Source organism: Drosophila simulans, chromosome 3R (genome assembly GCF_016746395.2).
Source record: "Drosophila simulans strain w501 chromosome 3R, Prin_Dsim_3.1, whole genome shotgun sequence".
Classification (NCBI taxonomy): Eukaryota; Metazoa; Arthropoda; class Insecta; order Diptera; family Drosophilidae; genus Drosophila; species Drosophila simulans.
In genome coordinates this window covers 20,150,903-20,174,186 of record NC_052523.2, presented here as the reverse complement: position 1 = coordinate 20,174,186, position 23,284 = coordinate 20,150,903, and the positions used below count along the sequence as shown (strand labels likewise).

The 23,284-nt window shown below is 44.4% G+C and overlaps 9 protein-coding genes across 11 annotated transcripts; 6 read left to right on the top strand and 3 right to left on the bottom strand.

The window, feature by feature from the left end:
- Positions 1-2,560: 2,560 nt before the first annotated feature.
- On the top strand, positions 2,561-7,281 carry LOC6729314 (putative fatty acyl-CoA reductase CG5065). 2 transcript variants are annotated; one of them, XM_016174834.3, is made up of 6 exons: positions 2,561-2,665; positions 4,123-4,358; positions 5,527-5,921; positions 6,113-6,222; positions 6,292-6,745; positions 6,804-7,281. In XM_016174834.3, exons 2-6 carry the CDS (start codon positions 4,137-4,139, stop codon positions 7,219-7,221), a joined length of 1,599 nt encoding a protein of 532 aa, XP_016035945.1. In that variant the 5' UTR covers positions 2,561-2,665; positions 4,123-4,136; the 3' UTR covers positions 7,222-7,281. The 2 variants fall into 2 exon arrangements, with proteins under 2 accessions (XP_016035945.1, XP_039151523.1); XM_039295589.2 differs by having other exon boundaries at positions 2,589-2,687.
- Positions 7,282-7,855: 574 nt separating this feature from the next.
- LOC6729313 (glutamate dehydrogenase, mitochondrial) lies at positions 7,856-14,987 on the top strand. 2 transcript variants are annotated; one of them, XM_002104594.4, is made up of 6 exons: positions 7,856-8,393; positions 12,380-12,814; positions 12,884-13,203; positions 13,308-13,512; positions 13,917-13,955; positions 14,297-14,987. In XM_002104594.4, exons 1-6 carry the CDS (start codon positions 7,976-7,978, stop codon positions 14,566-14,568), a joined length of 1,689 nt encoding a protein of 562 aa, XP_002104630.1. In that variant the 5' UTR covers positions 7,856-7,975; the 3' UTR covers positions 14,569-14,987. The 2 variants fall into 2 exon arrangements, with proteins under 2 accessions (XP_002104630.1, XP_016035944.1); XM_016174835.2 differs by lacking the exon at positions 13,917-13,955 and having other exon boundaries at positions 7,857-8,393.
- On the bottom strand, positions 14,977-17,080 carry LOC6729312. Its single transcript, XM_002104593.4, has 5 exons — positions 16,902-17,080; positions 16,618-16,791; positions 16,033-16,401; positions 15,668-15,936; positions 14,977-15,601 (listed from the first exon to the last, which is right to left on the bottom strand). The coding sequence occupies exons 1-5, from the start codon at positions 16,933-16,935 to the stop codon at positions 15,332-15,334; spliced, it is 1,116 nt and encodes a 371-aa protein (XP_002104629.1). The 5' UTR covers positions 16,936-17,080; the 3' UTR covers positions 14,977-15,331.
- Positions 17,081-17,317: 237 nt separating this feature from the next.
- On the top strand, positions 17,318-18,224 carry LOC6729311 (40S ribosomal protein S19b). The gene is made up of 3 exons (XM_016174836.3): positions 17,318-17,472; positions 17,538-17,858; positions 17,929-18,224. The coding sequence occupies exons 2-3, from the start codon at positions 17,553-17,555 to the stop codon at positions 18,088-18,090; spliced, it is 468 nt and encodes a 155-aa protein (XP_016035943.1). The 5' UTR covers positions 17,318-17,472; positions 17,538-17,552; the 3' UTR covers positions 18,091-18,224.
- On the bottom strand, positions 18,213-19,340 carry LOC6729310. The gene is made up of 2 exons (XM_002104591.4): positions 18,953-19,340; positions 18,213-18,892 (listed from the first exon to the last, which is right to left on the bottom strand). Exons 1-2 carry the CDS (start codon positions 19,232-19,234, stop codon positions 18,287-18,289), a joined length of 888 nt encoding a protein of 295 aa, XP_002104627.1. The 5' UTR covers positions 19,235-19,340; the 3' UTR covers positions 18,213-18,286.
- A 127-nt stretch (positions 19,341-19,467) lies between these two features.
- On the top strand, positions 19,468-21,113 carry LOC6729309 (26S proteasome regulatory subunit 4). The gene is made up of 2 exons (XM_002104590.4): positions 19,468-19,623; positions 19,685-21,113. Exons 1-2 carry the CDS (start codon positions 19,621-19,623, stop codon positions 20,999-21,001), a joined length of 1,320 nt encoding a protein of 439 aa, XP_002104626.1. The 5' UTR covers positions 19,468-19,620; the 3' UTR covers positions 21,002-21,113.
- On the bottom strand, positions 20,960-21,668 carry LOC6729308. Its single transcript, XM_002104589.4, has 2 exons — positions 21,535-21,668; positions 20,960-21,432 (listed from the first exon to the last, which is right to left on the bottom strand). The coding sequence occupies exons 1-2, from the start codon at positions 21,622-21,624 to the stop codon at positions 21,055-21,057; spliced, it is 468 nt and encodes a 155-aa protein (XP_002104625.1). The 5' UTR covers positions 21,625-21,668; the 3' UTR covers positions 20,960-21,054.
- On the top strand, positions 21,656-22,583 carry LOC6729307 (putative OPA3-like protein CG13603). The gene is made up of 4 exons (XM_039295604.1): positions 21,656-21,787; positions 21,930-22,110; positions 22,168-22,336; positions 22,394-22,583. The coding sequence occupies exons 2-4, from the start codon at positions 21,969-21,971 to the stop codon at positions 22,581-22,583; spliced, it is 501 nt and encodes a 166-aa protein (XP_039151538.1). The 5' UTR covers positions 21,656-21,787; positions 21,930-21,968.
- A 57-nt stretch (positions 22,584-22,640) lies between these two features.
- On the top strand, positions 22,641-23,215 carry LOC6729306 (putative OPA3-like protein CG43998). The gene is made up of 2 exons (XM_039295606.2): positions 22,641-22,951; positions 23,013-23,215. The coding sequence occupies exons 1-2, from the start codon at positions 22,641-22,643 to the stop codon at positions 23,161-23,163; spliced, it is 462 nt and encodes a 153-aa protein (XP_039151540.1). The 3' UTR covers positions 23,164-23,215.
- Positions 23,216-23,284: the final 69 nt, after the last annotated feature.

Genomic DNA, 23,284 nt, shown 5'->3' with positions numbered 1-23,284 from the left:
ATGGAATTTTGTATAATATAATGTTATCTATGTAATTTTTATCATTTCCAGCTATATATTATAATTTATTATAGTATTATTTATAGCAGTTATAAATCCTTTTCTGAAATTTTGCCACTAGCACATTCAGTTGCGAAACGAAGTTTTTAGTTAGGTATACCCCATTGGCACGCTACCCAGCTCAGTTGCTTGGTTGACTCAGGTCAAGCCTTAGTGTGTTCTACTTAGTCGTTAATCGAATCTCGAACAAATAGCAAATATTTAGTGTTATTTAGTATTCAGCTGCTGCGAAAGCAAGCGCGATTTGCAATTATGTTTGATTTATGGCGGCGGTCCCCATTTCGATGGGTGGTGTTGGTGGTCTCGGAAATCCCATTTATTTCATCCGCAGCTCCAGCTTCACCTCTTAACTCCTGCCCACTTGAAGTAATCAATTGCAACAAAAAATTGCATAATGATGGCCGCGACTGATTGAATGCATGGCGCAGACGTATGTTTGTAAGTATCTACTCAAGCAACCTGTTCACAAATGCCGGATTATTCATCGGTATAGTACAATCAAAAAATTTAATGGGGAGTTGGAGTTGGGGAAGTGAAAAGAGCAGTTCTAGAGTTCCGTAGGTGAGTCAGTATATATTTTTAGTTCTAAACTTAATTTCGAAATCGAAATTAGGCTCTTGATTAAAATAATCAAGATCTAAATATAAGTATTAAGATCATGCGAAATATATCATGTCTGACAAAGTTATCCTAATTAAATTTAGTTGTATTCCACTTCAGCTAATGACAATATTCTAACTTAATTCTCACATAAGATTCAGACATCTTTAATTAAAAACAATAACATTTTGCGTTTTATTTAACAAAAAAATTGCGCCTCTTTATGGATCTTTTGACGATATAGGAAAGATTATGATAATAGGAAAATTTTATGGTTTTTTGAGTTGTACACTTAAAAATTGTTAATTATAAGTTACAAGTATCAAGTTCTAAGCATAGCTTATAAACAGCAAAAGTGTGAAAGGCAAATATTAGCTAGTGAGTAACCAGATGGAAGTCAAACAGGATCCCGTCGAGATTCAAGATTATGACATTGTTTCCACATGGAAATCGTGGAATGTAAAAGGCAAAGATCAAAGACATTTTCCAAGGAGTTTCTTAGAGATTCGGGCACGTGTGCTGAAATCTCTTCCGCTTGACTGGAGACGAAGCCCGGATTGGTCGTGCAATTCGCGGATGGGTGACGAGACAGTTTCCTCGGTTCTGTCGCGTTTACAGAACCAATTAGAGTGGAACTATGAATTGGGCTGGACCAGGGGCGTCCGTCCAACGACTTGGGCTGCCAAAACAAATTATGTCATCAAAGGAAAGGGAAATGGAATACAACAGATGAGCTGCGAAGCCTGTTATTAACCGCAAGGTCCGTGGGCCAACATACCTGGCTGGAAAAAAAATGAAAACGTAACGGAGACGTTGCTGAATCACAATTTCAAGGTCGTCTCATCACGACATCTTCTGTAGTGGCTCGTTGTTACCGGATTGTGAAATCCCCAGCGATCCTGTGCTCCAATGTGTCCAATGGTCATGCCCCTCATCCCCACATTACGCCAGCCCACAAGCCAACTCACCTGACGGGGCAACTTTTTTTTTTACCTGGCCATTATCACAGCTTGCAGCCGTGGATCAGGTTCCTCCAAGAGGAAAAAAATCTCTTCTACAGCCAAAAATTGCATGAATGCATTTTAGCGCGGAAATGCGCTGGTATGAGTTGTCTGAATTCGTGCATATACCACTACAGTGGAGACTCAAATAATTGCGATTATCAATTAGATTTTCAAATCCTAATTAAATTGTTTTAATAGGTTAAATGCACAGGTGTCAAGCAAATGATTTCATTATCATTTTTAATAATTCATCATTTGCGCTAAACATACTTAACAAACTTGTTTTAGATTGAAGTAAAGAAATATAAAGATTACTGTGACCAGTACTCGTATATAAAATAGTATAAATGAAACTTTGGAAATTGTTCTTAAAAATGGTGTGTGTATGTATGCCTGACAAGCCCTCCAGAGAAAGTTCCTTATAAAGGATCCTCACTGTATGAATGCATCTGTTTCGCTGCCATGGATGACATGCGCTTTTTTAGGGCCACCTCAAGTGGCTGGCCTTGGTTTGGTGCGGCTCCTTTTTTTGCGGTCGAGGGGAATTTTGTTTTGGACTCCGTCTAGAGTTGTCAGGCCATTGCAGTTCGGATGGTCCGATTCCCAAGACGGGGGTTCCATTAGCATTGCCCTCGCTCGACTTGGAGTACTTTAAGTGCCGTTTAATTGGCTTTAATTCGAGTGTTTCGATTCGGTGTGTGTTTTTCGGCTTTATTGCCTGGCTGAGGGCAAGCTCATCTTACGCCTGATACAACCCGGAAAGCAGCGCTGCTCACCTGGGCACCACACACATGTCAGCGCACACGTTCACACGGAGCGGGCAATTGTGTTAGTGCGGCGTTGGCGAGGCAGCGACGCCGGCAGAACCGAGTTTCCTTTGAGCCGAGTATAACTTCAAGCCAATTGCCCGCTTTCAATTCAGTTGCCGCTGAGTTTTCAACCGATTCAATTCGAGACCGCCAACAACACTCGAAGATTCGCCAGTCACCGTCGCCTGAGAAGTGAGTTTCAGATTCAATCGAGGTGCTAATAACTTGGCCCAATAGTCGTTGGCCATCCTAATCCCCACGTGAACTTTGGCTCCGTGTGTGTTTGCCCTTACAATTGACACGAAAAGCCTCAATGAAAACAAAAGTCAATCCAACAATTGCAAGCGAAATGTGTGCGAATGTCATAATTTGCGTGCCGCAAGTTACGTGAATCTGTCCGTCCGCCCAAAAAGGAGGCGTGAAATGCTGTGAATAGTGTGTGCTAGTTCAGGAATTAAAAAAACTGACATAACAGTGGGAATAAAATTTAATGGAAATTAATGCAGTTAGAATGGAAAAGAGCAAACTGTTTCGAGTTTGTGTCTTAAGTCTTTTGTTTGGAGACAAACATTTGCATAAGTGAATGAGATTGCCAAATTATGCATATTTAAGCATACAATTTCTTGGGACAACAAAGTTTTCAACTTTAAACTTTAAGCTTATTAATATAGAAACTTATGAATTGTTGTATTTTTCTTAATATAATATTGAGTGTACTTTTGAGTAAACAATAAGACACTTGTACCAAAGAAAAAATAGTACGGGAAACTAGAATTAGTGAATAACTTATAGATGTTTTAATTGGCTTGTCGGAAACGTAAACAATTGTGTTTGAATAACTTAACAAATGCTGCATTTTATAATTTTGCAATCAATCAATGATTCAGTTTCATTCTTAAATGTTAAGCAATGGAAAAAAAGCGTCAGCGCATTTATTAAAATGAGAAACATTCCACAAGAGTTTGGTTATTATGTTTCTCCTGATGACTGCATATAAAAGTAAACTACTTTAATCAGTGCACCCATAAAACGAGAGTGAAATGCAGTGGCTTTTTATGGGTGAAAATCGCTTAAGTCATCATAAGCTGGCTAATTGCTTGGACTTCCACCCGCACTCGCATTGCCCAAGAGCCTAATGCACACACTAAAAACTGAAGAGCCGAAAATAAAAACCCAAAATATAGCAATGGTCCAAACATTAACCCATTGCGGGACGTACACTTTCCAAACATGAAATAAACAAACAGTCGGTGGCCGCTAACAGGTCTTTAAACTTGTCACTATTTACCAACGCAAACAGATGATGTGCGAGGTGTGATGGTATCCCAGGTGGTGATGGGGCTGTGGATGGGGATGGTGATCGGGGGTTCCAGGGGAACGGACACCCGAAATCCCAATTGGCCGCGGCAATTACACGCGGTTGGTCAACACTCCGCAGTTGTCTCTGCCTGATCGTATTTCACCAGTATCCGCTGCTGACATTGAAATAGAATCTGGCGCGGAGTAGGTTAGACAAACAAACGGCCAGTAAAGCGAACTTGAAAATATAAATATGGTAGTAACACGACCTCATCGACACTTCCCTTGCTAAATTTTACAAATTAAACTAAATCCTTGAAAGCATTACTCTCATAATGATCCGATTTCAGATCGCTGCTTAACCATGGACATACTGAGGAGCGATGCCGATTGCGGCGAGTCCGATATTGCCAAGTTCTATGCAAACAAAACCATCCTTATTACGGGTGCCACCGGATTCATGGGCAAGGTTCTGGTGGAGAAACTACTGCGTAGCTGTGCCGACCTGAACGTCATATATCTACTGATACGCACCAAAAAGGGGGTCGATCCCAGTGTGCGCAAGGAGCAGTACTTCAAGTGTGTGGTAAGTTTCCAGATTCGCCTCCAACTACCGGAACCCACAGCATTCCATTATTAAATGCTGTAAATTGAATAGTTTATGGCTCGTAAATAAGGCCCAGCCCCCTCGTTTTAAGCAGCTTAATTAGCAGCTACTTAGATTGCCATTCTCCGTTGTACCACATGACGTATGCGTAATGGCCATATAAAGTGCAACGAAGTGCATCAAAATTCCATGGAATCGTATAATGTGCTATGTTGCCAATTAAAACTGAGAATATTGATTTGTGTGATTTGGATTTTCTAATAATTACCAGCTGAAGCAAAAAAAAAAAAAACATTTCCGGGGTTTCTCCAAAAAGTATTGAGCAATATTTAATTCTAAACCACCAAGATTATCTGACTGAAGCTAATTTCGCAATTCCCCAATAAATTTTGATATTTCATAATACTGCTTGTGGTTTTATTACGACTGAGAACCCCAAAATTTTAGCTTGCATTAAGTACTTATTGCATAGCTAGTATAGTTTTGATACAATTAATCATTTATTTATTATACGTTTATGACTGTATAATGGTTTTCCGCTTATTTTAAAGTGAGATATGTGAGTCAGTCATAGATTGAGACACTCCATTTCAATTCAGCCACACGTCAATAAAGATCTTACAAAATGCGAAGCAATCTGTATTTCAGTATTATGACCTTGCCCACCGGCCGTTAGCCATAATTTCCACTTCAGACAGCCTGACAATTCCGAATCCGAATCCGAATCGCGACGCACTCGCACGTGAACTCAGATATAAATTCTATATAATTATACGCCATAACTGAACTAATACCCCGTTTGCCCTCCGGCAAAAAAGGGAAAACCTCAAACGCAACTCCCGCAAATTACCAAATTATCGCACAGCTCAAAGACACTTGGATCCGGTGTGACGTGGAGCCCACAAAGCGACCCACTCAAACACATCCACGGCGTTTATAAGTCAAGGTGATCATTATTGGTAGAAAAAATCCAAAAACTTACAATGACTCTTAATTGTTGGACGTTAAGCCGGCGCTAAAACCAGCGACATGGCCCATTAGGCGATTCTAGCCAGTGGAACAGCAGGCCGTTTGGATCCAAATTGCAATTCCAACGCCATGACACTTAACTAATGGCCGACCGACCGACTCTTGTTTTCGCTTTCAGATCTTTGGCAAGCTGCTGGAGAAGAATCCCGGCATCGTGGACAAGGTGCGCGTGGTAAAGGGCGATCTGCTGGAGCCGGACCTTGGCCTGAGCGCCAATGACACCAACACACTCGCCTCCAACGTCGAGGTGGTCTTCCACTGTGCGGCCAATGTGCGCTTCGACCAGCCGCTGCGTCCCATGGTCATGATGAACGTGGTGGGCACCCTGAAGGTCCTCCGCCTTGCCGAGAAGATGAGCCAGCTGCAGGCTCTGGTCCACGTGTCCACCTCATACTGCCAGTGCAACGAGAGCGTTCTGGAGGAGCGAGCCTACCCGGCTCCACAGAATCCCTTCTCCATCATAGAGATGGTGGAGACGATGGACGACGAAGCTCTGGCGGAGATTACACCCAAGTAAGTGGCTGGCATTGCTCTTTCTGTTATTATGAATCCAATGAATTTTTAGTAGCACTTACTTTTAGCAAACAAACGCTTATAAAGATTTGGGCTAACTAAATACTGGCAGTAATATAATAAAGTTTCGTGCTCCTTTATAGGCGTACATGGGTGGCACCTAATAACCAGTTTCTTTGGCTTATTTTCAGATTACTAAACGGCTTGCCAAACACGTACGCTTACAGCAAGGCGCTGTCGGAAGATTTAATTTGCAGATACAACAATAAGCTGCCCATAATCATCACAAGGCCCTCGATCGGTGGGTACACCATAGTGTCTACTCCGCTTTTGTGCCTCCTGGCTAATTGCTTTATTTAATCCATTGCAGTGACGGCCGCTATTCACGAGCCATTGCCCGGCTGGATCGAGGGCGTCAATGGACCCACTGGCCTAATGATCGGCGCTGCCCGCGGAGTCATCCGATCGATGCACTGCAATCCGGACTACGCCTCCACCGTGATACCCGTGGACAAGGCCATCAACGGCATGATCCTGTGCGGCTATCAGCGCGGCAAGGCCAGCCAGGAGAAGAAGGGTAACCAGCAGACGGGTGTCGAGTTCTGCAATCTGTGCATCTCCAGCAAGGCGCTGATGTCCTGGGGCGACAGCATCGAGACGGGTCGTCGATTCTTCTACGAAACGCCGCTCAGCTTTGCGCTCTGGTATCCGGGTGGATCCATCAAAAAGAACTACTACCACCACCTCTTCTGCGTCATCTTCTTCCACTATCTGCCCGCCTACTTCATCGACTTTTGGCTGCTCGTCTTTGGCCAAAAGCCATTGTAAGTAAACGCTTCAACTTTGAGTTCTCATATTAATACATGGATTATTCCCAATCAGCTTACTCAATGTCCAACGCAAAGTGTCCATGGGTCTGAAGCTGCTGCAGTACTACACAACGAAAAAGTGGGAGTTCCGCAACGAGCGCTTCCAGGAGATGAGCAGTCAGCTGAGCCTCCTGGATCAGGACCTCTTCGACACGTCGGTGGGTCAGGTCAACTGGGAGACATACATCAGCAACTACATCGTGGGCATGCGCACCTATATCCTGGGCGAGAGCGAGGACACTCTACCGCAGGCCAGGAAGGTCCTGCGTCGCCTCTACATCCTCGACTGGGTCAGCAAGGTGCTGTTTTTCTCCCTGAGCTTCTGGTTCCTGTGGACCCATTTGGATGGCTTTGTGGAGCGGAGCGATGCCTTCATCCGATCCTCGCTCAGCACCATTTACCATGAGCGAAACAGCACCATACATGTATAAACCCTTCTTTAATTATGTACTTCAAATATAGTCTACAAGATTTTGTTTCTTTTTAAGTAAGCTAGCTGTGTTTTATTGAAATTTTAACTAAATAAATGGGTTTCAGCTAGATAAGGTTTAAAAGAAAGAAAACATACATAGGAATTGTGTGAAAGATCAATAGCATGATAAGCCCGAAAGTAACTTAGTAAATTCCTAAAAGTATGAGTTCTAAATAAAAACGTAGCAAAACACTAAAAAAAGCTAAAGCTAAATTGCCAAAAAAATATATAAAATCAAGTGTATCAGTAGGTATTCAAATAATCAACAATTTATTGATAAATACACTATTTGGTCATGCTAAACAAATAAAATATAAAATATTACTATGCTTTCTAAAGAAATTCTGTACCAAATATCCCCCCTGAATTCAACATATAGCCGAAGATGATAAATCATAGCTTAATCTTGGAGTCAAAGAAAAACGTGAAAGTGAAACCGATAACAAATACCTAATCTCGCCCTGGCAACGAAGCGAGTAATCCGCCGTCGATGGTGCCGCATTTCTAGCGGGCACTCCACCCACAGAGCTTTTCGGTGAAAAGTTTGCATCGCTCTCGCCAGAGAGCCAAAAGCTCGGCTCTCCGAAAAAGCCGACATATATATACATATCTATGCGAGTGGCTCGGCCAGTTTGGTGCGGCGTCGAGTAGCGAGCGGTTGTGCAGAACAGAACGAAAGAGTTGGAACCCGAGCAATCCAAGCAACTAGCAGCATGTATCACCTGAAGAGTCTGGCCCGCCAGGGCGCCCGCCACCAGCAGGAGCTGGCCACGCTGGCCAAGGCACTGCCCACCGCTGTGATGCAGTCGAGCCGCGGCTATGCCACCGAGCACCAGATTCCCGACCGCCTAAAGGATGTGCCAACCGCCAAGGATCCGCGCTTCTTCGACATGGTCGAGTACTTCTTCCATCGCGGCTGCCAAATCGCCGAGGAGTCGCTGGTGGACGACATGAAGGGCAAGCTGACCCGCGACGAGAAGAAGCAGAAGGTGAAGGGCATCCTCATGCTGATGCAGCCCTGCGACCACATCATCGAGATCGCCTTCCCCCTGCGCCGCGATGCCGGCAACTACGAGATGATCACCGGCTACCGCGCCCAGCACAGCACCCACAAGACGCCCACCAAGGGAGGCAAGTGTTGATCCAAGATAACCCTAGATATAATAGTGAGAACTCTGCAAGTAGGTAGTACAAAGTGGGACTTTAAAAGGTTTCCAAAGGGGATGCAAAAAAATCATCACTAGATGATGCAGTTTTTTCTTGAAAGTCTGGAACGAAAAAAGCAATTACCCTGCAAGTTTAAAGCTAAAATATGTCAACACTTAAGTTTTAAAAAAAAACCCTCAGAACAGCTGTTGTAGCTCGATGCAAAATCGATTTTTCGTTAGGCATTTCTGGCATTCCGTCTTGATTTTTCAAGTTATGTAACCCCCAGTTTATGAGCCACACCAGACCAGACCCCCTTTTCCCCACGTTCTGCGCATGTACCGCCGCCGCCTGTTTTGTTTACGTTTTAGCCGACTGGGCTCCCCCTTTCTCCCCACTTTTTTCTTTTTTTTTTTTTTTGTTATTCGAGGGTTTTTAGGCCGCATTGCATAAGGCTCGGGCGTTGGGCACACGTGTTTGCATTAGATTTCCAAACCCTTCAAGTGTGCCACCATTCAAAAACAGTTGTACATATGCTGAATATACTGCCCGCTTTTCGCACATTTCATTATTTTCGAGCTGGCAAATGTATTTTTCGACTCTTTCGCTGCTGTTTGTTTTTCCTTTGGCTGGGTGCTATTTATAATGAACTTTTGCTTGTGTTTTGCTTTCTAATTGAAATGAGAACACAGCACTGCACAGTGTGTCAAGTGCTGGGCAAAAAGTAACGCCCCCAACCACCGAAAAAAAAACCCCTTGTTGTCAGGCCACTCAAATTGTTTGTTCCGAATTCTGTATTTTTTGCTTCGTCTCACATTATTAATTATAGAATCAGCTTGGTGCTTATCAAAAAAAAAAGAACTCAACAAATATGTAGTGAAAAATATTCGACTAGGGAATCTTATCTGACCTTGGTTATGCGCAAAAATAGAAAACAAAAACAGCCGAAAAAACGCTATGCCCCTACAATTTGTTGTTTACGATTATTGCCACGCTTCTTAGCACTTTATGATCTTGTTTTCGATCCATAGATCGACCGATCGATCATGTGGCTTAGTTGGGTCACCAAAAGTTGTAAACAGCCTGTTACTAAGTGAATTGAATCCACCTTATGGCTCGTCGTTAATGATTCACTCAAATAGCGAACTGCTATTTCAGTCGAAGGTGCTAAAAATTGCTAGTCTATTTATTTACTTAGTACCACTAGATCAATGGACAGTGTTTAATGGCCACCATTTTGTGCGCTCCATGCTCTAATTAATGCTAATTCCCGCTGATGCATCTGCCATTTAGCTGTTAATTATTTAATACGTTCTGCGTATGTACATACATCAAGTCCGGTCTCGAATTTCGGCCCCTTTAAAAAAAAAGCCGGCTCATGAATTTCGTTTCGTTTGGTTCCCTGCCCAAATGTCGGGTTGTGTGTGCCTCTGAAGAACTGGTTTCAATTTGCCCGGGGTGTCTGTCCGTTCGGCTTTGTTCACGTGATAGTCACGTTGTGCCAAAAAAGAATTGAACAGAAACTGCGAGTTTAAGATATATGCGTCATACGCTGTACCACTGTGCTGGTTTTCTTCTTTTTTTTTTTAACACATGGGGGTCCATTCAAAACCGATTTGATCTGGCCTGCGGCTATGGAACTTTCTACACATGTCGATGAACCGATCTAAATTGTCTAGCCAATTGATGGGTCTGCTCTGCAATTACCCAACTACAAGTACAAGTGATGCATTCAAACTCGAATCGAACGCGACAAAATACAAAACTGATAATGTAAAGCGGCGCCCTATCGCCTGTATATTATTTATACATATTTATTATACACATGTGGCGACATTTGCACACACATTAGTTCAAGTACTTGGCAGTTATCTTATTGACAAACATGTTCCGATTCTATTTGCTCGAGAGTTGCACTCGAAAAATGCGTATGCAAATCGTGTTAATTGTGTTACACTCAAGTTGATTCCGATACTTACCCCCACTGGAAAAAAACAAACAAACCTGTCCCCATTATCTAGTTCACAGCTAAATAGTTGATCACGATGGCATCGACATCGAAATGGCATGTTTCTTAGCACTTAACGTCGCTGGGGGTGCGTCCATATCTGCGTCACTTCCGTTCTTATCGAGCATTGAGATCCCAAGGCCCCCCTGACAAAAAGATTTCGGAGAAGTTTTTGCACTCGGCGGCATTCTAATCATATGGCGTAGAATTCTGGTCAGCTGACTTGCTGAGGCAACCGGTTTGGTCTATTCGAAAAACAAAAAGATCGTCGCCTGTTGCCAATGGGTGGGATATATACATATGATCATACTTATAGACGTGGCTATATGGCACACACACACAGCCACACGATCGAGCCCCCAAATGTGTTATCGCACCAACGATTGTATAAGCAGCATGCCCAACTAGACTATATAGGCAGCAGCTAACTTTGGAACCTTAATAGATTCATTATTTCTGTATTGTTTTTCAAAAAGTTTTTGGGCAAAAAACGAAAACAAGTCGCCGGTTCAAGCCGGTTGTTGCTGTTACTCTGGCATTTCGTATATCGGCGCTGCTGTTTTTTTGTTCGTTTCTTATGGTAAACATAAGCGAAAAGAAAGGCGAAGACTGGAGCTTCGCCAAATAGAGAATGATTCGCTGTCGTCAAGCGCGATGGGTACAGTCAGCACCATTCTCAGCTGGACTTGGGGTTCGATTCGATATGAGGGCTTAGCTCACTCAGCGGAAAGGCGAAGAGAAGACGCCAAATGGCTGGAAGAAAGGGTTCTGCAGACTCAAAAACCACTCATTATAAACTGCAAAGGGTCCACGTTCGCTTGACTGAATGATCTCACAACAATAGTCTTGTTTAGTACTAAGAAATGCTACGTGTATACAATCTTCTCAACACCAGCTCACTTATCTTAAAGTTTATTATTAAAGAGCAAAGATTGTGTGCTTCTTAAGATTATAGATTCAGTAACAGCGCAGAAGAAACTATTTTTAGGTTGTTTACAAGCATACCGGATCATAATTCACTTCAGTCGCGACAGGATAGTGTACTTTAAAATCAGACTGCCCCTTGAAAAACAATGATACACAAATAAGTTCCAATCGGTACATAATGATTGGTAATTTTTTAACTTGTGTACTCATCGTTTTATTTGTTTATAAGTTCCAGTTGCCGGGCCCCAAAAAAATGCTACACAGCTGATAATGTCGAGAACTCATTTCGAGTGCCAAAAGCGAATTCTGAGATTGTTTCTTGTGTGGAGAAACCAAAAGTTCGCTTGATTCATGGTCACTATCGGCCACTTGGCAACACGGCATTTAATTTAATCGCAAGAAATAAGTTAATTTGGGATTTTATAGTCTTGTTTTTTGGGGGCTCGTCCCGGGGTTCTAATGGGCAAGTCATTAATTCACCTAGTTCTGCATACAAATCTACGTATGTATAAAGGCCATTTGGTGGAACTTGCTCTTGCCAATAAAGCAGCATATATATTTATCGATCCATAAAAACGCAATTTGCGCACTTTGCACTTTCAAGTTCTTACAATTAAAACACGCTTGTTAAATTCGAATTACAAGCAGGAAACTTTGGCTTATCTAATCGCCGTCTTCCCAAAGATATCAAAATTATATGTGCCAAGCAAATAAAGATAAGAACCAAGGAGGGGTTTTTATGGTTTCTGTTCATGGGATTGTTGCGCCATCGGCGAAAGGTTTCCCCACGTCTGCCAGATGCAATGATTTTGTTTTTAGGGCACGTGCTTTAGCAAACCAGCCAAGAAATGTTCGGTTGTATCATCGATTCGAGGAGAACTTTTGCTTTCCGCGAGGAATTCGTGTAGTTTGTCGTCTATTTTTGGATTTGTCTGTTGGATTTAGGCCAAAAATGAAAGCTGCAACAAGGTCGCCGCAAGTTCTGAGCACACCTGTCGTATACGTAATGTGCTTATGCAATTCTTTTCCCTTGCAGGCATCCGTTTCTCGTTGGATGTGTCACGCGATGAGGTCAAAGCCCTGTCCGCCCTGATGACCTTCAAGTGCGCCTGCGTGGATGTGCCATTCGGCGGAGCCAAGGCCGGTCTGAAGATCAACCCCAAGGAGTACTCCGAGCACGAGCTGGAGAAGATCACCCGTCGCTTCACCCTTGAGTTGGCCAAGAAGGGCTTCATTGGACCCGGCGTCGATGTGCCCGCCCCCGACATGGGAACCGGCGAGCGCGAGATGTCCTGGATTGCCGATACTTATGCCAAGACCATCGGTCACCTGGACATCAATGCCCATGCCTGTGTCACCGGCAAGCCCATCAACCAGGGCGGTATCCACGGACGCGTCTCGGCCACCGGTCGCGGTGTCTTCCACGGCCTGGAGAACTTCATCAACGAGGCCAACTACATGAGCCAGATCGGTGAGTGTTGCATCATAACTGTTTAGTTTCGAAAGGGCATCATCCTAATGGTCTTATCTACATTCTTAGGCACCACTCCCGGCTGGGGCGGCAAGACCTTCATCGTCCAGGGCTTCGGCAACGTGGGCCTGCACACCACCCGCTATCTGACCCGCGCCGGAGCCACCTGCATCGGTGTCATTGAGCACGACGGCACTCTGTACAACCCGGAGGGCATTGACCCCAAGCTGCTGGAGGACTACAAGAACGAGCACGGCACCATTGTGGGCTACCAGAACGCCAAGCCCTACGAGGGCGAGAACCTCATGTTCGAGAAGTGCGACATCTTCATTCCCGCTGCCGTCGAGAAGGTCATCACCAGCGAGAATGCCAACCGCATCCAAGCTAAGGTATAGTTTTAATTGAATATAACAAAAATATCCTGTAAAAATGGGATATCCCGTTTAGATATAGTTATTTTATAAATTATTAAAATAATTTTCATACATTTTAGATCATTGCCGAGGCTGCCAACGGCCCCACCACCCCCGCTGCCGACAAGATCCTCATCGATCGCAACATCCTGGTCATTCCCGATCTGTACATCAACGCTGGTGGTGTCACCGTCTCCTTCTTCGAGTGGCTGAAGAACCTGAACCACGTCTCGTACGGTCGCCTGACCTTCAAGTATGAGCGCGAGTCCAACTACCATCTGCTCGGTAAGTTTATATCACTATTATTATCCAGAACAATAGGCTCTTGAAGGCACTTGCTCCTCATCTCTCTATCTATCGATCTATCTATCTATCTATCTGAATAAGTATACTTTGGCCCATTGATCATGCCATCTCATTGATCGGTTTATGGATTAGTTATGCTATTTATTTTAGAAAACACAAAACTTATCAGAATAGCGCTTGCTCTTTCGGCATTTGCTCTTCCCATATTGGTTCAGTACTTCCAAATTTCGTTTCTCGTCAATTTACTTTCGATCCTATCCACCTACACCTGAAAATCAAACCATAACCAAGAGACTCTAAGATCGTAATTTAATTTTGAAGTATCATCTAAGTAATTCGTTGTTTATTCTTCTTCTTTTTCCGTTTCTCTATCAACAATGTAGCCTCAGTCCAACAGTCAATTGAAAGAATCATTAATGACGGTACATTCTGATTATTAATTCTTTTCGTTACCACCTATCCATCCTTAAGCCCAAAAAACTATTTCTACCTCATGTTTACCTTTATTGTAGTTAGTTTTGTTCTGTAACATTTATTCTGTGCATTTATTACTTGTTTTTTTCTGCTTTATCCAACATAAAAAAACACAATATCATAATAAGACTAATACTAGGAACCATCCAATCCTATGCTTTAATTCGGTATCTAATTATTTGGTGGCTTAATACACCCTGTCATATATGTCTATGTTGTCCCTTGAGCATGTGGCACTCTTAACTAATCGCTTTGTCCTTTTGTTTCCCCCATCGCTGTCTTCCTGCAGAATCCGTGCAAGAGTCCCTGGAGCGTCGCTTCGGCCGTGTGGGCGGTCGCATCCCCGTGACCCCATCCGAGTCGTTCCAGAAGCGCATCTCCGGCGCCTCCGAGAAGGACATCGTGCACTCCGGCCTGGACTACACCATGGAGCGCTCCGCCCGCGCCATCATGAAGACGGCCATGAAGTACAACCTGGGCCTGGACCTCAGAACCGCTGCCTACGTCAACTCCATTGAGAAGATCTTCACCACATACCGCGATGCCGGCCTGGCCTTCTAAGCCCGCTGAGTGTGCTGATTAGCCCCCAGACTCTTAACTAGTTAATTAAGCAATCGAACTCAAGAGCATAACTATTGCTATTGCTCCATGCACCGCCGTCTTAGATGAAAAGTCACAAAACCGAAATGCAAGAATCGTAATTTATATCTATGGCAATTGGAGCTGGCCGGAATAACTCTTTTAAAAAACAAAGCAAAACAAAAGCCAACTTTCGCCCGTGTTTCGTATTAAGTTGAACAAGTTGCGAGCTTATTATTGTTGATTTTCTGTAATTTTTAAGTTAATGAGCGTCAAAGTGAAGCAATTGCATTTTCAATTATGTATCGCAACGTCTCGTACCGTCAAGTCGCGTTTATCGTACGATCGCTCCGTTGCCGTAACATTAAAATAATCAAATATACACAAAACTAAACTCTAAACAAGTGCATTTTAATTGTCGATTGCGGTTGGTCACTTAGCTAATCACAATGGAATACAATTGTTAGTCTCAATAATAAACTACTCGTACGCAAAAACGTATATATCGCTGGATCGACTGGAATGTATAAAGAATATATGGGTTCTATAATACTATAAGTACACTTTTGTGATAAAAACGGAGATACAGCACAGCGTGTATGTGAGAGTATCCGTGTCCGTATACAAATTGGAAGAGGTTTGATAATCGTTTTTAAGAACTAGTAGACTACAAGCTACAGGGAATATATGTCTCCGGGTCCGAGTGCATGTCAACGTGGTGCAATCTTTTGATAGGAGCAGTGAGTCAAAGAACCAACGATTTCGGAAACAATTGCTGCTTCACATAGTCGTTAATCATCTCCATGAGCAGCTCGCGAGTCACTTTCGGATGCTGCAGCACGTAGCCAAAGTCTTTCAGTTTCGTGTTATCCAAGTAGAGGTGCTTGTGCTGGAGCTGCTCCTCATCTAGGTACGGTGTCAGCGGGGTGTTGTCGATGCCATTGCGCTGGCAAATCTCGGCCCAGGGTGCCATGTGCTTGTCGTTGATTTCACTGACGGTGTCCGTGGGATAAAGCTGCAAATTCAAGCGTATAATAAACAATAAGCTAAAGCTTAGTGCGCCGATTAAATGCTAACTTACTTTTGCCAAATTCGACATTACAAGGCCGAAGAAATCCAAATTGATGTCGAAAATATCCACTAAAAGATTACTAATGGTGCCCTGCGTCGATGCTGAATCATCGCAGATGTTGTAGATCTGACCGGCGGTCTTGGGACTCTGAGCCAATTGCCAAACGGCAGCGCACACGTCCGATACGTGCACCGTATTCAAACGCATGGCATCGTTCCACAGCAGCTTCATTGTCTCGTTCAGGTATTTGTATATGGCAGCGATTATAATGCGCGGCACTGTGAACGGAAAGCAATGGGTGGTGGGGTCGGGTTTAACCCATGGGCTTTGTCAATTACATCAATTATCGGGTATAAGCGAAGAGGGACACTCACTCAAATAGCGCTTATCGCCAATGCCATAGACCACGGGCAAACGGACGACCGTGTAACTGAGATCGTCGATGTTGGCCAGTTCCTTCTCCACCTTCAGCTTCTGCTTGGCCACGCCCGTCCAGGGATCCGTCTTGCAGTCCTCTTTCAGCGGCGTCTTCTCGCTGCTGTTAACGCAACCGGAGCTGAGTTCCACATACCGTTTGACCCGCTGGTTAGCCGCCTCGTTGGCGCAGTTCAAGCTGAGCTTGAGGATACCCTCCTTGTACACGGCATCATCCTGGTTGGCACGCGTCTCGGCCGCACAATTGATGACAATGTCCCAGGCCCGGCCGGTGGTGGGGTGTGGCGCAAAAGCCGCCTTGCAAGAGGCTGTAAGAAAACAAAGGGAAGCGTTCTATAACCAGTTTAGGTGCAAATGCATTAGGGTGGCTCGTTACGGGCAGCGATAGCAAGGTGGTACTTGAAAATTCTATATTCGATAGCTCTTTCTTTCTACTAGAAGATTAATAGCGGATTATGGATCCCCATAGGCGTTGTGATCCGCATCCTGGTGGAAAGAGGCACCCTAATGTAATGATTACCTACCGGCGTTTATTAGGTTGGCGCTGCAGAACTCCACACGATCGCTCTCGAAGACCCGCGTTTGCTCCTCGTTCAGCCATGCCATCTGCGGAGGGGTCTTATCGGCCAGTCGTATTTCCTGCGCCAGTTCATTGTCCAGCAGATAAGTGGCCAAGTTGCGTCCAATGAAGCCGCAGCCTGCGGGAAGAGGAAGAGCAGCGATGCAGTCAGCGATGCTGATAAGCGGAAGTGTGGAGTGGGGAGCGGGGGCAGGATGACGATGGTGAGGATGCAGCGGGGCCACTTACCACCCAAAATCAGAACAGTCGGCTTTTCAGACATGCTGCAGGCGCGACGCGGTCAACCGGAATGCGAATGAGTCAAGTCGAAAGATATATATTTCTTAGCGCTCGAAATGCTTTTTGTTGTTTTGTTTGGCTGTATTTCTAGTGTGACCACCCCGTGGTCATTCTTGAAACAAGAAATACCTTCAATGCTCCGTAAGCTGGTCACACTATGGCGCTGTATTCAAACCTCTTTTAATGCTCCTAAATGAGCTTAGATCGTTTTATTTATTTATACAAACCCAAGTACAGCTGCTCCTTAATTCTTACTTCTTAGGGCTTCAGTGTCATAAAATTGTCCTTGTTAGTCTACCTTAAGCCCCCTGTCACCAAGGACAGTAGTTTTGCTACATTGCGTTCCTTTCAAAATTTATAGGTTAAGTTTTCGAAAAGCATTGCCAAGCTAACCAAAACTATCGGAAAGTAATCCTTTGGGGTCAATGACCTGGTCACTCTGTCAAACGTCACTTGTCAATCGCTCTTTTTGACTAAAGTCAGCAAACGGACAGGACGCAAAACTTTTTCTTCTCAAAAGGTAAGACTACTTATATGCATACATACATATTTCGGACACGTGGGCCTTAAAAACGTGCTTTCAAGAACTTAGAGAGCAACATGCCTGGAGTTACAGTAAAGGATGTTGATCAGCACGTTCTGACCAAAAATATGGCTGCTTTTCTCAAAAAATCGGGAAAAATTGATGTGCCCGAACAGGCCGTCTACATGAAGACTGGCAAGTTCAAGGAGACTGCTCCTACCGACGATGACTGGTTCTTCACTCGCTGTGCCTCCATCATGAGACACCTGTATCTGCGCAGTCCCTCAGGCGTTGGGGACTTCACCAAGATCTACAGCGGGCGCAAGCGCGACGGAGTTCGTCCGGCCAAGCACTGTCGCTCATCGGATGGCTGTATTCGCAAGGTGAGTGGGAAATGGTTGTGTTTTAAGGTTATGTTAAATATTTCTTGTCATGTATCTAACACATGAACAGGCTCTGCAAGCCTTGGAAGCTGCTGACATGGTGGAGAGGCACCCGGATGGTGGTCGCAAGCTGACTCCGCAAGGACAACGTAACTTGGATCGCATAGCCAACAAGATTGTGGCCAAGCAGCGAGAGGGCAGTGCACCAGTTCCCATGATTATCACCACCTAAGATGCTAATACCAATACCACGACGGAGCGTCTTTGAGTGCCTTGGATTTTCAATACATTCTCAATAAATCGACACCAAAAATAAAATTAAACAACTATATATATAATAAAATAACTTAATACTTGAAATATAAACGATTTGATACTTTATTTTTGGCACAAACACGCCGAATAGCAAGAATCCAAGTTATAAAATGTTAGCTAGACCACAAATCACCCGAATTTTTGTTGCCAGGAGCTCTGAAACCGCGAACTATGATCTCGGCCTGCCACCAACCGCTGGTTTCATTTGCTGCTTTCAAAAAGACCTGCTCTTCGTTGGTCTGGCTAACGTCTTCCCCAGATTTATCCAGATTCAGCACGCCAAGATCGTGATAAATGTCCATCTCCTTGCAGCAGCGTAATTCATTCGGTGTGTTTTCACTGCAATGCAGTAGATGCAGGTGTATGTCCTTGCAGCTGCGCGGAAGTTGGCTTAATACATGCTTAGGGATTAGATTAAATGAATCACAATGGGATCCTTGGAGACGATCTGAGTCTGTAAGGAGCTCCATTTCTAGAAACACGTTGGTGACTTTCAGTTCGGTGGAGAAGAGCCTGTACAGCTCCTCGCAGGTGAGCAGGCGGAGCAGCGCCTGGTTGATGCGACCTTCGGGCAGGGCATGGTGCTCGCAATAGTGATCTCTGGATATGGAATCATGTGGTATGTGCACGGTATAGGCCTCCGAGGGCATGAACCTATTGTTGCCAAACAGAAATCGCAGGCTCTTCACTTCAGAGCTCCTGAAGGCTTGGCGGATGACCTGTAGCAGAGAACTGATAAGTAAAGACCAAAGGAGTCCTGAATGTCAGGGGAAACTCACCTCTCTCATGTCACTAATGGATTCCTTGGTGGCCTTTGCCTTGGAGCGTTGCTGGTTCCTTTGGTAGTGGGCAAAGGACTCCTGATCCTTGGATTCCCCCGATTCATCCGCATCTGACCATTTATCCACATAATATTTGTATGTTTTGTACACAAAGGGGATTTGCCGGCGTTGGTAAAGCAAGAAGTCCAGGATGCCATTCACGAACTCCGCGGTTGTCCCACTGGTCAGAACCTCAATGTTATCCAGTTTGAGATCAACATTCTTGATATTTTGATCCATTAAAAGGTCGCAATATAACAATTTTAAACAAATGCTCTTTTCGAACTAATTGCAAGCGTTGCCAGACTGAAACACTCAGCTTGTTTACAGTAATCGATAAGTATATGAAAACAGTGACTATTAAAATATGTTATTTCCAGTCTTGAAATCATTTATATTTTGGTTCTTAATCATTACTTTTAATATAATCTGATTGTTTAAGCATTTCTTGCCTATTTTGATTTTCACGTTTTTTAAAAATATTTGTTCACCGTTAGAGTTGCCAGACGTTCATATTTCCAGAGTACGGCACCACAGCTAACGCGAATGACTAGTAATTTTGTTGCCGACAATAAAGAGTAAAAAGTTCATCAAACGTTCGGCACAGCAGCAAGCACCAAGACAAAATGGTAAAATATCACCTTCAGAACACCCTGAACCCATTTACAATCGAGAATAATACTTTTGCAGGGACAAAACCAATCGGCTCAAGGGGGAGCTGGCGAAAAGAAAGATGACAAGGATAAAAAGAAGAAGTACGAGCCTCCAATCCCAACGCGCGTTGGCAAGAAGAAGAGGCGCGCAAAGGGTCCAGATGCGGCCATGAAGCTGCCCCAGGTCACGCCCCACACCCGCTGCCGCCTTAAGCTGCTCAAGCTGGAGCGCATCAAGGATTACCTGATGATGGAGGACGAGTTCATCCGCAACCAGGAGCGCCTAAAGCCCCAGGATGAGAAGAACGAGGAGGAGCGCTCCAAGGTTGACGATCTGCGCGGCACCCCCATGTCCGTGGGCAACCTGGAGGAGATCATCGACGACAACCACGCAATCGTGTCCACGTCGGTGGGCTCCGAGCACTATGTCAGCATCCTGTCCTTTGTGGACAAGGATCAGCTGGAACCAGGCTGCTCCGTGCTGCTCAACCACAAAGTACACGCTGTGGTCGGAGTTCTCAGCGACGACACAGATCCAATGGTCACGGTGATGAAACTGGAAAAGGCCCCGCAGGAGACTTACGCAGATATCGGTGGCTTGGACACTCAGATCCAGGAGATCAAGGAGTCTGTCGAGCTGCCACTGACCCATCCCGAGTACTACGAGGAAATGGGCATCAAGCCACCCAAGGGCGTCATCCTATATGGGCCTCCTGGCACAGGCAAGACCCTGCTGGCCAAGGCAGTGGCCAACCAGACCTCGGCCACTTTCCTGCGCGTTGTAGGCTCAGAGCTGATCCAGAAATACCTAGGCGACGGACCCAAGCTAGTTCGTGAGCTCTTCCGTGTGGCTGAGGAGCACGCTCCATCCATTGTGTTCATCGACGAAATCGATGCCGTGGGCACAAAGCGATACGATTCAAATTCTGGCGGCGAGCGGGAGATTCAGCGTACTATGTTGGAGTTACTGAACCAGCTGGATGGTTTCGATTCGCGCGGCGATGTAAAGGTGATCATGGCCACCAATCGTATCGAGACCCTTGACCCGGCGCTCATTCGACCCGGTCGTATTGACCGCAAGATCGAGTTCCCGCTGCCCGATGAGAAGACCAAGCGCCGCATCTTTACCATCCACACATCTCGCATGACGCTGGCCGAGGACGTGAACCTTAGCGAACTGATCATGGCCAAGGATGATCTATCCGGCGCCGACATCAAGGCTATCTGCACAGAGGCCGGCTTAATGGCGCTGCGGGAACGCCGCATGAAGGTGACCAACGAGGACTTCAAGAAGTCAAAGGAGAGCGTCTTGTACCGGAAGAAGGAGGGCACGCCCGAGGGTCTTTATTTATAAGTCGCGCGAAGATATACTTTCAAGTTAATTTTGATAATTCCCAAACACATGCATTAAACCACATTAACACTAGAATCGCTCCCCGATGTGAATAAATTCGTAGTTGCCGGGAGTTGCTGTGCCAGTTTTCCTAGGAGGTCGTCCACATAGGTCCTTTGTTTTTCGGATATAACGTTGAGTGGAGCGCCCTGATTCTCCAAATATGTGAAGTGTGATTTATCTGTTGCATCTGCCAGTTGGAGTTTTTGGTAAGCCTCTCGTTCTGCATTCCATTCTAAAGTGTCTGCTACACCCGCATTGCTTATGGTTTCATAGAAGGCACTCAGTTTGGCCAGTTCGAATCCGGTTTTAAAGCCATTCTCAAAGCCTTCATCGAAGCTCTCTTGGAAGACCTTTTCCCTGCCATCGGCAACTCCATCTGCATAGCTTATCTTGAAAGGGAAAGGATATTTAGTAGTCGTGTTTACTCGACAATGTAAAGCCAGCTGATTTCATCATGAAAGCTGGCCACGCCAAACTCATTTTAAACTTACTTTTGCCACTTTTTCCTGCACACGATGATAATTAGTCGAGCTGATCTCTTTAAACTCAGTTTCATCATCCGAATCACCAAGTGCCGACATTATTTTTATGTAGAATATTAAAGCAGGCAGAGGACAAGATTTAATAACAAACAAAACGAGCGTTTTTTGTAACAGGTGTGACCGGGTTTTAAATGCCAAATATTACCGATTCATAAACTAAGCTGCGTAAACATCTTTCAAGAATCTTTTAGTTGTTAAAAAGGTACAAGAAGTTTAAAAAGAGTACAAGTTTTTAAGTGCTGAATTTGTATGTCAGAAGATTTAAAGTTTTTGCGACTCACAAACTGAGCTTTATAATAATTTGAAGAACTGATTATTTGAAATTTGAAAATTTTCGGTTATAGGGAGCTTAGGAAATTCAGTCGAAACTTGGAAATTGCACAATGGTTGTGGGCGTCTTTCCACTGGCAAAACTAGCTTTACTTGCCATTAAGCACATTAGCAAGCCCATTGGCAATCTGATCAAGCAAACGGCCAAAAAGAATAAGTCATTCAAAACCCTGGTTGTTGCTCCTCCGGCGAGATGTGAGTAAAATGCGTTGAATGCCCACTAGTTATCATCATAACCAGTATAATGTTCAGTATACCACGTTATTGATGTGCGCTCCAAGATGTGGATGCTGGGACTTGGCCAACCTCGTCTAATTCCGCCCCTCACTGACGCAATGACTATCCAAATGGGTGGCGATATCCTGGGCGAAATGGTCATCTTCATTATCGGCGCCACGCTGATTGTCGGGGAGTTCAAAAGGTATGCAAGCCTCGATTATCACAAAGAAATCTCGACTTTTTTCAAATATGCTTTTAGGCAAGCCAAGAATGACAGGTTGAAGCACGAAAGACACAAGATGCATCGGGAGAAGCTGGAGGAAAGAATTGGTGACCTCACCAACAAGGTCACCCGCCAGACCAAGGAAATCAATCAGCTCAGGAGCAAGCTGGGAAGCAGGGAAACCTATACGGCATATAGCAATACAGGGGATTTGGAATGTAACTGAATTGGCCTGGAAATCTCAGTCGCCAGTGTATTCGTGCCAAATTTTATGTAACGCACAATGGTGATTGGCAGTTTCCCAGTTGGAAAAATTTTCATTCATGGCGTGAAACGGATTAGTAAGCCATTCGGAGACCTTCTGATTTGGATGGGCAAGCATCATCCCTTCATCCGGCGCTACATCATCATTCCGCCTGCCCAGCTCTACAACACCTTTGAGGTCCGTTCCAAGCTTCGTATGCTTCGATTAAAGCAGCCCAGGCGGATTCCACCCCTCTCCACTCCGATCGCCACCAGATTGGGCGCTGATATGCTTAGTGAGGCTTTTGTGTTTGGCATCGGCGCCGGTCTCATATACTATGAGCTTTCAAAGTGTGAACTATTTAAAATGTTTTAATAATTTGTATTTCTATCAAATTATTTGTTTTTATAGAACATATGCAAAAACTAAGAAACAGAATCAGGAAATTGAGGATCAGAAAAGAGTTCTAGATGAGTGCGTGGACTGTATCAGTGCAGATGTGGAACGGAACCAAAGGGAAATCAACTGGATTATGGCAGCCCTAAAAAACGTGGAAAAATAAGGATTTATAATTTTATTATGTAAAAAATAAATAAATGAGTAATTTGCAAGTTCGTTTTATCGAGAGTTGCCTATTATTTGCGGTTATATTTCCAGTTTCAAATTGTCATCACTATCGTGCA

Coding starts and splice junctions, on each gene's coding strand:
- LOC6729314 (XM_016174834.3), top strand. CDS start 4,137: ATGGACATACTGAGGAGCGATGCCGATTGCGGCGAGTCCGATATTGCC. Junction 4,359..5,526: donor AGCAGTACTTCAAGTGTGTG/GTAAGTTTCCAG, acceptor TTTCGCTTTCAG/ATCTTTGGCAAGCTGCTGGA. Junction 6,223..6,291: donor CATCACAAGGCCCTCGATCG/GTGGGTACACCA, acceptor AATCCATTGCAG/TGACGGCCGCTATTCACGAG.
- LOC6729313 (XM_002104594.4), top strand. CDS start 7,976: ATGTATCACCTGAAGAGTCTGGCCCGCCAGGGCGCCCGCCACCAGCAG. Junction 13,204..13,307: donor CCAACCGCATCCAAGCTAAG/GTATAGTTTTAA, acceptor CATACATTTTAG/ATCATTGCCGAGGCTGCCAA. Junction 13,956..14,296: donor TGAAAGAATCATTAATGACG/GTACATTCTGAT, acceptor GTCTTCCTGCAG/AATCCGTGCAAGAGTCCCTG.
- LOC6729312 (XM_002104593.4), bottom strand. CDS start 16,935: ATGTCTGAAAAGCCGACTGTTCTGATTTTGGGTG. Junction 16,402..16,617: donor CGCCAACCTAATAAACGCCG/GTAGGTAATCAT, acceptor GTTTTCTTACAG/CCTCTTGCAAGGCGGCTTTT. Junction 15,937..16,032: donor TGGCGATAAGCGCTATTTGA/GTGAGTGTCCCT, acceptor TTCCGTTCACAG/TGCCGCGCATTATAATCGCT.
- LOC6729311 (XM_016174836.3), top strand. CDS start 17,553: ATGCCTGGAGTTACAGTAAAGGATGTTGATCAGCACGTTCTGACCAAA. Junction 17,859..17,928: donor CGGATGGCTGTATTCGCAAG/GTGAGTGGGAAA, acceptor ACACATGAACAG/GCTCTGCAAGCCTTGGAAGC.
- LOC6729310 (XM_002104591.4), bottom strand. CDS start 19,234: ATGGATCAAAATATCAAGAATGTTGATCTCAAACTGGATAACATTGAG. Junction 18,893..18,952: donor CCATTAGTGACATGAGAGAG/GTGAGTTTCCCC, acceptor TCTCTGCTACAG/GTCATCCGCCAAGCCTTCAG.
- LOC6729308 (XM_002104589.4), bottom strand. CDS start 21,624: ATGTCGGCACTTGGTGATTCGGATGATGAAACTGAGTTTAAAGAGATC. Junction 21,433..21,534: donor TGCAGGAAAAAGTGGCAAAA/GTAAGTTTAAAA, acceptor TTCCCTTTCAAG/ATAAGCTATGCAGATGGAGT.
- LOC6729307 (XM_039295604.1), top strand. CDS start 21,969: ATGGTTGTGGGCGTCTTTCCACTGGCAAAACTAGCTTTACTTGCCATT. Junction 22,111..22,167: donor TGTTGCTCCTCCGGCGAGAT/GTGAGTAAAATG, acceptor TATAATGTTCAG/TATACCACGTTATTGATGTG. Junction 22,337..22,393: donor ATTGTCGGGGAGTTCAAAAG/GTATGCAAGCCT, acceptor ATATGCTTTTAG/GCAAGCCAAGAATGACAGGT.
- LOC6729306 (XM_039295606.2), top strand. CDS start 22,641: ATGGTGATTGGCAGTTTCCCAGTTGGAAAAATTTTCATTCATGGCGTG. Junction 22,952..23,012: donor ATATACTATGAGCTTTCAAA/GTGTGAACTATT, acceptor TTGTTTTTATAG/AACATATGCAAAAACTAAGA.